General features: G+C 42.1%; 1 protein-coding gene across 2 annotated transcripts; it reads right to left on the bottom strand.

Annotated features, from left to right (window-relative positions):
* Positions 1-263: 263 nt before the first annotated feature.
* HIKESHI (heat shock protein nuclear import factor hikeshi) lies at positions 264-8,422 on the bottom strand. Of its 2 annotated transcripts, none has more exons than XM_082219599.1 (5): positions 8,261-8,422; positions 6,371-6,608; positions 5,230-5,381; positions 979-1,097; positions 264-498 (listed from the first exon to the last, which is right to left on the bottom strand). In XM_082219599.1, exons 1-5 carry the CDS (start codon positions 8,399-8,401, stop codon positions 444-446), a joined length of 705 nt encoding a protein of 234 aa, XP_082075725.1. In that variant the 5' UTR covers positions 8,402-8,422; the 3' UTR covers positions 264-443. The 2 variants fall into 2 exon arrangements, with proteins under 2 accessions (XP_082075725.1, XP_082075726.1); XM_082219600.1 differs by lacking the exon at positions 8,261-8,422 and adding an exon at positions 8,055-8,076.
* Between the last annotated feature and the right edge of the window lie 1,951 nt (positions 8,423-10,373).

Raw genomic sequence — 10,373 nt, 5'->3', positions numbered from 1 at the left:
TTTGAACTGTTCTATCTGTACTAAGACAGAATTACACTGGAAACCATTAACAGCGTATTTTCAAAGAGGCACAGGCTTCGGACCAAATTTTACTTGCAACTTGATACGCACAACAGTGCCAGAACCTAAAGCGTTAAAGAACCACCAAACAAGGACCTATTTGCTCGTTAACATGATGGAAAGAGTTTCCATACAATTCATAATGAGAAGCTCCTGTTGTGGTTCCACATTTTTAACTCTAAAAAAAGAAAAACGGCAATGACTGTTTTTTAGAGCTTTAATTTGTAACAAATGCCCCATAAATATTACAAAAGCTGCCCTCCCCCAATTCTGCTCAGACTTTTAATCGACCAATCCAGATTTATTTCGTAGGCTCCATCTTTTGCATCTTTTAAGTTGTGACCAGTTGCTATAGCGCGCATTAGCGAGAACTTGGTTCCAGATTATGTTTTCCAAAACAAAGGATTCTGAGTTAATCTTCTTTGGAAATTCTCGTACCTACAAGAAGAAAAAAGATAAGCACAAATAAAGTCACATAAAAGCCGTCTTCTAGCTACTTTGCTGAGCTTTATGCTATCCTTCTCCTTTGCACATACTGTAAAGGGAAGATCACCAGGATTTTCACTCCAACACCACTGGATCTTGAACAGTTATGCTGGGTGCAATGCAATTCCTTCAGGAATCCTAATTTGTATTTATCACAAATAATTTTTAAAACATTCTGTCCGCTTTTTGTTAAATTCCTGGTCTTGATTGTCTGGAAGCATATCAGACTTGCTGCAGGTAACCAGGCTGAAGGGCTATTCACAAGCCTGATCTAAATACATGAAATAGTTTTACATAGTATAAATTCAACTACTGTTATACTAAAAAGGTAACTCTTACAGTTAGGGATAATGTTACTACTGCACCATTAATTCAGTCCTACCAAGACCTTGTGTTGGTGAAGGCACAGTCGTCCCCCGGCAATCTCCTTACCATTTCAAAACTACATTTGCGGGAATAAAAGCTTCCGATGGGTTGGGTGTCATTTGGGCCTGGGTGACAGCGAAGGATGAAGCGAAGTTATAAAAATTGTCTAGCATCTTTTGAGTGAACTGAAACACACAACAACAAAAGCACTTTTTTTAAAAAAAGGGATGTACATAATCATTTCAGTCAATCCTAGCTAGGTGTTCTATTTTGGCATTTAAACAATTGTTTACCAATACAATCCAAATGAAAACATATTACTATATTATGAGGAGTGCATCTCATTACTGTACAAGAGTTATCTGCTCATTTGACTCACGCTGCCTCAGCAAAGGCTTCAGGACAATAGGAGACCTGCTTCTGGACATGTCAGCAGAGAAACAAATGCAACCAGTTGCAAAAGCCAGGGAGGGGAGACTGCGCTTTGTGTTAATAACTTGTTCCTCCCTAAGAGAAGTTTTATGGAATATTTTATCACTGCAAGTTGTTTTTAGGTTTGCAAGCCACTTTGAGAAACACGAGTTGGGATGTTTCCTACAATATTTAGTATTTTGTCACCTGCTGGAAACGTTTGTTTCGCCAAGCATTGCAATGGAATTAATTTGATTGAGTGTTGGCCATTGCTTCTGTGTTTTATTATGTTCATTTAATTGTATACACAGTCACAATATTTTTCATGAGTTGGCAGTTTATTAACGCTTGTATAAATAAAGAAATTGAAAGAGGAGTATTAGCTGGGAAGACAGATAACAGATGAATAGGTAACTCTCTGTTCCAAAGGTTTCTAGGGAGTTGTCTGTCAGTACACAGAGTTGCCAACCACAGTACTATAATGTTTTTGCAAACTGCCACCAGTTCGCAAAGTCATAAGAGAAAGGGTAAGTTTATGTGTTCATTTTAATCATCATATTAGAAATTATAGATTTTCTTCAGGGGTGGGAATCTCTGTACGGTCTAATTAGACCATCTGAGGATGGCCTAGGGATGCGGGTGGTGCTGTGGTCTAAACCACAGAGCCTAGGTCTTCCGGGTTGGCGCCATCGCCGAATGGCGGACTCCCTCCAAGCTCCGGAGGGAGCCTGCTCGGCAGGGGTTGGGTCCTACCGCGCCGGCGACGCGGGGACCCTCAAAAACCACGGGCACGGAGCCCGTGGACATGGTTGACTCGGCGGGCACCATTAGCGCCCCCCCGACCCGCGAAGGAGCCTTTTTAAAGGCTACGGAGCGGGGGATGGGGGTGGCGTGGTGCTATGAGTCCTCTGCTTTCCCTGCCGAGCGAAGCCGCATGCCATTCGACAGAGAGTGCTGACTTCTTCTATTGAAAATTTGGACTATAAACAACAACCCGTGAGTAATTTGGAAATCGGACTTAAAAGGAGGGGAAATTTTTTTTTTCGGATTCGGCACGAGCGGGGGAGATCCAAAAAGGAAGTCAGTCTCCCCCCTATTGTAGACATTTTAAAACAAGGATTCGGCAACTAAGGTCGAGAAAGGAGCTTGCTTCTGTTTATTGATAAAAATTATTAATTCCACGATGGGAAACTATAAGAACTGTGCTGGAGGAGAAGAGTAGATGGTGAGAGTGAAAATGCAACCCCCCCGGGAACCGGGGTGATCCGTGAGAGAGCCTGGCGAAGAGAGACAGAGACTTTGACAGCTGTCAAAGTAGCTGTCAAAGTTGGAGAATATAAAGAGGACTTTGCTATAAGGACTTTGCTGGTTAGTTTTGTTACAATTTGGATATAAATTGTCGAAAATAAGGAATAACAATTTGACTTTTGGATTTGAGGAAACAAAGTTACCATAATCCCCCTAGAGGGGCCTTGGGACATTACAAGAACGGTCGTAAGTGGAAAAATATTCTTGGAATCGCACAGGGCTTGTTATCTTCTGGGAAAGCTGCAAAAACGAAACAGCATTTTGTCTACAGAGGTGTCTATATTAAAGGAGACAATAGAATTATCTATTGAAGAATGGAAGGGACTGGACGCAAGTTTTTGTTCCTGAACTAACAACAACCCCTGTAGAGGTATCAAATTTTTGAATTAGAACGTTTTTGCAGTGGAACAGGAAAAGAAACCTGAGAAAGTGAGGGGGGAAAAGAACAAAGGACTGATTACGACTTGGAAAGAACAAGGGAGGAGTCATATTATTGTGAAAGACCAAGGAAAACTAAAGGCCTGTCAGGGGCCTCTTTAAGACTGGGCGTCTGAAGTTAAATATTATTTTTAAAACAAAAACAACAAAAAAACCGGCAAGGTGGAACTGGAAGGAAAAAAACCGGCTATGGACGTGAGATCTCCAGGCTGACAGTAGACAGACTGATGGACATGGGGAATCGAAACCGGGGAAGGGTGGGGGGAGATTTGGAATCCAAAGGGTGTACAACTATTTTTTGAACTTTTTTATATTCTTTATTTTGATTGGACTTCGTGGAAGGAAATTGGGGTGGACCTTGGGGGAAAAAAATTCTTTTAATGATGAGGGATGGTGGAATGTAAAGGGAAAGTGGTTATATAACTAAATTGAATAGTGGGTTAAACAAAATAAGTTTTAAATTGGGAGTAAGAACTTGTGGAACTAAATTAATGAAAGGGGAATACAATAGGGAGGGGGATGGGGGAGTCCTGGAAAGATGTTAATGAAAATAAGGCTTAAACTGTAAAGGTTTATTTTTTCTTTTTCTTTTGTTTTTTTGTTTTTTGAGTTTTGGAAACTTCAATAAATATGATTTTAAAAGAAAACACAAAAAAACCACAGAGCCTAGGGCTTGCCAATCAGAAGGTCAGCAGTTTGAATCCCCGCGACGGAATGAGCTCCCGTTGCTCAGTCCCTGCTCCTGCCAACATAGCAGTTCAAAGGCACGTCAAAGTGCAAGTAGATAAATAGGTACTGCTCCGGCGGGGAGGTAAACGCCGTTTCCGTGTGCTGCTCTGGTTCGCCAGAAGCGGCTTAGTCATGCTGGCCACATGACCCGGAAGCCGTACGCCAGCTCCCTCGGCCAGTAAAGCGAGATGAGCATCGCAACCCCAGAGTCGGCCACGACTGGACCTAACAGTGAGGGGTCCCTTTACCTTTAATCTAAGGGTTTTTATTGTAAGGGACAAGCTAAGCCGGAAATGTTTCTACTCTACTTGGTATCTTTTCCTAAAATTACTCTGATTACACATTGCAGGCTCATGCCCCACTTAATATAACACTCTGCTGAATTATTAACATGCCTTTATAAAGCTATTGACTATATAATCCTTTACTCAGAAGTAAATCTCACTGTGTTTAATGGGCTTAATCCCAAATCTTTTTTTTATAATAATATATCAGTGACCTAGAAAATTATCTTAGATGGAAAGCTGTTTTGGGGGCAGGACCCCAGTTTTGAGCAATTCCTTGCAGTAGCTCTTTATGCCCCATATCTCAGGAGAGAGGTACCTTCTGACATTCCCAAAAGGGTTTTCAGGGACAGCTGCAAGAGAAAGGAAACTTTCCTTTTAAGGACGTCCCTTCCCTTATTATAGGATCTAGGCCAATAACCGCAGAAGAATTAGACAGATGGCCTTCTAAAAAATGTGCTTCTAAATTCTTTTAGAGAACCCTTTGCACACGGAGTCGACTGCCAAAGAACCTCCTGCATACCACAGAGCATTATGGGAAATTTTATGGGTGTAGAGTCAGTTAATGTTGGGATCACATGGAAGAGCGAACATGCTTGTTTTCTCCTGCTCTGGAGGGTAGGACTCAAACCAATGTCTTCCAAATTACAAGAAGGAAGACTCCGACTAAACATCAGGAAAACTTGTCTGACAGGGAAGAGCTGTTCAGCAGTGGAACGGTCTCCCTTGGGAGGTGGTGGACTCTCCTTCCTTGGAGGTTTTTAAGCAGAGGCTGGATGGCCATCTGCTATGAATGCTTTAGCCGAGATTCCTTGCATTGCAGGGGGTTGGACTAGATGACCCTTGGATCCCTTCCAACTCTAAGATTCTATGATTCACTATCATTGTGAAAATGGAGGCTCTGCTCCAACATTCTGTTAAAGCTACACATCTGCAAGCAAAGATCTGCACTGAAGATCAAGCTGTATTTCAGGGAACATCGTTGCTCTTTTCACTGAGGAACTCAGGAAACAGTTTAAAAGCTGCTGCTCTGACGAGTAAGGCAATTTTTGTTAATGCCTCACTTGTCTTCATGGCATTATGTCCCATGCTCTAAGACCCATTAATGAAGAGGCTATTCCGGCTAAAATCGCTTGCTATTCATTACCTCTGTGAATGAATTGACTGATGACACAGCGGCACTTGCTACAGGAGTTTGCTGAGCCAAGAGTTCCAGCAGCTCCACAGAAATCCCAATCTGGGCTACAGATGGCGTTTGGGGGATATTCATAGCTCCAAACGGATGATGGCTACCTTTCCCTAAAAGAGACAACATCACAAGTGGTGTAATGCATCTGTCCTGACCTCAGTAGAAGCACAGTTCTGAAAACAGCCCAGATTTACATAAGACTTCTTAAACACAGCATCTACCTCCGTCAACAACAAACAGAGAACACATCCCGACAACAGAAAAGCAGTGGCGTTTTAATGCTTCAAAATCATAGTCTCTACGGTACTGACATCAACGGCTAACTTAAGTCAATTCATTTCAGTTGGTCTACTCGGAGCATGCTGTATTCAGCTAAGACATGGTCAGAGTACAAGAAGTGAAATGAATTAAGTTAGCCACTGATGTCAACACTGTAGTTCTACTTTTGAGTATCTTAGCTGCATAAAAAGGTTGCTTCAAGAAAGGACCCCTCTCTGGGAACAGAGGGAACACACCAGTTACCCTAAAGAAGACTAGGAGGACAGCTTGAAGCACAGTGAGTGATTCTGGGTTCTCTCTTCCTGCATTTTTCAGACCCAGAATACATGATTTTAGCGCCAGCTCTGGCAAAGTCACACAGAACAACTTTTGAGTAGGGTGAGGCAGCTTGGGTTAAGGAACTCCCCACCCCCTACAGGCAAACGCTTACCTAGAAATAAAAACCAGTCATGAGCAAAGGCTGAAAGGTCAACAATACTGCCTCTACTCACTTCCACAGAATCTGAGATGCAAACAAAGGGATTTTTATCTCCCTCTCTCTTCCCCTCCTGTCAGTTCTCCCCTTGAGGGCCTCAGCCATGTATGAGCCAAGGCACAAACAAGGAACATAGAGTCTATTTTGCTAATCACAACATCTGGGCAGAGAAGAAGGGGGTTCAAGAGCCCTTTGCCTGTGCCTCAGAGAAAAGAGGTGGGACTAACAGCTATGCTGTGGACCACAAGCGAAAGTGAAGGTTGAATTGTTGCTTCTGGCTACCAGTCACCTATCTCTACAGCAAACCCCTTCCCAGGCTTTAATGGTTACGTTCAATGTTCTTACCAGATTTCAGACTGGAAATTTTGAAGATGGCACTTGGTTTTTCATTTGTGACAAAGCCCAGGAGCTGCCACACTGCTATCCCATTTTCGTCGGGGTAGCAGAAGTAGACAGATCCACCCATTCCCTCTGGGAAGGGAACGGTCCCCAGCATGAAGACCACCACATGGTTGATGCTGTCATAGTCGGGCAAGTCAAACACAAACTTGTCTTCTGCCACCTGCTGTGCAACTGTTTGCACCTACAAAAGAAGAGCAGCGAATGAAGTAGGGATTTGAGCCTGTAGCGGAATTAAAACTCCCTCCAGGAAAAAAGAAGAATGCATTGAAATGGAGACTGTGCAGAAAAAAAAACAAAGCAGTGTGCCAAACAACCCTTCTCCTATCTATTCTCTGCAGGTGAGGACCTCCTGCACGTACCATCATAGCAGGAGGTCCATTATGCACAAGTTAGGAATTTCACCTTTCCTGTTATGACACCTACCCTTTGGAATTCCCTGTTAAACATTAGGCAAGGTGCTGTCCCTGCTGGCTGTTTGTAACCAACTGAAGAGCTTACTTTTTCAGCAAGCTTTTAAAGCACAGATCTTTTCCAACCTGCATCTGTACTGGAATTGTTTTTTAGATGTTTCAATTGTTTTATTGCTTGTATTTTTGTTGCCTAGGTTCCATTGAGAGTTGCTATTGTTTTTTATTTATTAAAAATACGATTTTAAATGGGGGGAAATATGCTGCCCGGTTAACTGGAAGCACATTTTTCATTGACCAAAATATTTTTACTCAGTTAATGCAATCCATTAAACACGGCAGGCCTAGTTTTGTACAACTAGTTTTAATCTGTTTTAGTCTACTGCAGTTTTAACCTGCAAATTTTAAATCACGGTCTTTTTTTTTTTTTAAAGGGCTTTCTTTGTTTTATCTCATTTGTTGACCACTGTTGAGGTTTTCCCCCTACAATCAAGCGGTATATAGTTTATACCACTATATATACTGCGTGAATGTAGAGGGGGGAAATTCAAGAGGTATACAAACACACAAATACTCCATAAAATTTATATGTGCTGTGGGAAAGGGGATTATTGCTTTGCTGTTGTTCTTACTTTTACTATGCATTTTGTGGTTTTTATATTATATTTGTGTGTGTGTGAACTGCCGTAAGATCTGTGGATGAAGGGCGGTATACAAATTTAATTTTAAAAAGTAATATACTGCTTGATTGTATTTTTTTTATTTTTATTTATACTTTTCAAGTTTATACATTTTACTGATTTTACAATCATTTTGACATTTCAAAAATTGACTTCCCTCCCCCTCTTTTTGCGGTTCCTTAAATTTACTTTTAATATCTTCTGCATATTCCAAAGTAACTTAATTTGCTCATATATTCATCTCCTTTAAATGCATGCTCTTCTAAAACTGCAGGTTTTTACGATAATCCTGCCAATGTTTTCATCTGTTTACAATTTATCTGTAAATATTCTGTAAACCATTTCCATTATTTTGTAAAAAGTTTGCGATCTTAATTTCTTATTCTTCTGGTATGTTTTGCAATTTCTGCGTATTCCACGAGCTTTTGTATCTATTCTTCCTTTGCTGGGACTTCCTTCTTCTCATATATCATAACATATATGGAAAAGAAACCTTAAAGCAGTACATTTAAATACATATATCGCCAGATATTTCCTCACCCACTTCCACGAGAAACGCCTGGCGCATCCCCCCTGGGCCTTACGAGTTACCAAGGGAACCAGGCGCCCGCATCCCTCACCATAGAAACCCCAAGTGCCCTCTCGTTCCCATGGCAACCCCCTTTCCCCCCTCGTTTCCATAGAGACCCGGCAGCAAGGGGCCCCGCCCACTCCGGCCTGCGCTGCCGGCCGCGGGCGCCACTCACCAGCCTCCCCGCGACCAAGCAGCCAAACATGGCGGTGGCGGAGGCGGCTCCGCTCGGCAAGGCCGCTTCCTCGAAAGCCACGACCGGCCCAGGCGACCACCCCGGTGGCCCCTCCGTGCCACCCCGCCCGCCGAAGCTCATCCGGGGCAAACGGAAGGAAATGATTCGCATAGGGATAGGCGGGCATTCTTGCGTGTGTTTGTGTGTGGGATTTCAGGCATCCCGGCGGAGGACTACGTATCCCAGCGCGCTGCGCGCGAACGTTCCGTGAAGCGGAGGACGCTGGGAAATGTAGTCTTGCAAGGAATGAGGTGGCTAAGGCAGCTCAGGGAAAGGATGGGCTTTGGTTCTTAACAGGAACTTCCGGCCTAAAATCGAATTATCTTCCTGCTCCAACAACTTCCCCGTGCCAAAACTTTTAATGTATTTTTAATCTTTGGTTGGAAACCGCCCAGAGTGGCTGGGGAAACCCAGCCAGATTTGGGGGGGGGGGTATAAATAACTTTTTACTATTATTATTATTACTACTACTATTATTATTTCTATTATTATTAACATAGAGGCTTTTCAGGACAGAGGTGCCACTGGCTATTTTCCCCCTATGCCTAATCGAAAAGCTATGCAGCCAATTTCTGCTGCTGTATGCATGCAGGTTTTAAGGTTCAGCAGAATAATTTTTCAAGCACAGCACAAAGTACCAACTGCATCTGTTTGGAGGAAGACTGAAATACAAACAAAATTAATCCCTAAAACTATACAGAATTTTCCCAGGCTGCTTCGGCATTCAATACTTCCGCAGGGCTAGGAACAGAATGTCAATGTCCTCAATCTTTAATTGAAACAAAATAAATAATTCCAGTAGCACCTTAGAGACCAACTAAGTTAGTGATTGGTATGAGCTTTCGTGTGCATGCACACTTCAGATACTCAGACTTCAATGTTGCTGAAGCAGCTTACAGAGTTGGCGTGAGCCCTGCCATGGACACAGACATTGAGCTTCTTGGTGGAATATAAATGTAATAAAAAAAATACATTTTTTAAAAACCACTGTAGGCTGCATCACTACAAAATCTGGGCAGGGAGGGCTCAAGTGACGAGTATTTTTACACACACACAAATATCCCCGCAGATAGAAAACTAGATGGAAAGGAGGAAAGGTTCTACTGGAGGAAGCGATTCAATGCTTCTCAACACAGACCATGCAGATCCTGACCTGCACCTGAGAAAAAGTAAGAGTACAGGCAAGAATACCTCCTCAAGTAAGAAACAGACCTTTGTAAAAATACAAATATGTTTTGGAAGAAGTTCTAGGTATACCATTCTGTAACTGCTTATTTTTTTGTTGTGAGCAAGTGATCTGAAGATTTGGGGGAGGGGGGAGAGAGTAAGTTAACACATATTTAATTTTGTTTTTATTTTATTTTACCAAATTTAATACTTTTACATCTTGTCCCAACCGCTTCCATATATTACACATATTTCACACACACTTTATTCACATGTTGTTTTTATAAGGTTAAACAAATTTTTAAAGTCTCTGAAATTCATTTGCTCCCCTTCTGTCAAAGATGAGGCAGCTGGAGAATAAAGGCCTTTTTAGTGGTAGCACCAGGGTGGTGGAGGCTTATCTTGCCTCTTCATCGCAAGTTTTCAAGCACTAAATGAAGCATTTTATTTCGGCAGGTGTTTGGGATCTAGTGAACTTCGTTTTTAGTTTGTCTGCCTGTGCTTTGTGTTGCATTTGATAACAATATTTAGTATTAAAAACATTTATTTTCTTAAAGCCACGATGTGGAGCCAAGTGGGTTCAGAAGCAATGGAAATATCCTAAATAAGTACCAGGGTATTCTACACCAAGACAGTGGCTCCTTTTACCAAGAAGTTAATTAACTACGTTCTCTTATTTCACTTACTCTGCAATTCTCATTCTAAGTACAGTATGCCCGTATCCAGTGCTTTTTTTCTGTACTCTCATTTTCCTACTCATATTGAAATACTGCCCCTCAATGAGGCCAAACTTAGATTCACAAAATGTTTAGGAGTATGTGTTGTTGTCCCCGTCCCCTCGAAGAAAAGCATTTGCACCATAGGCATTGCACCTAAAGCCCAAATC

This window comes from Podarcis vaucheri (genome assembly GCF_965113315.1).
Source record: "Podarcis vaucheri genome assembly, chromosome: 4".
Taxonomy (NCBI): Eukaryota; Metazoa; Chordata; class Lepidosauria; order Squamata; family Lacertidae; genus Podarcis; species Podarcis vaucheri.
Note: the sequence above shows the minus strand (reverse complement) of the source record. Positions and strands in the feature narration are given on the sequence as shown.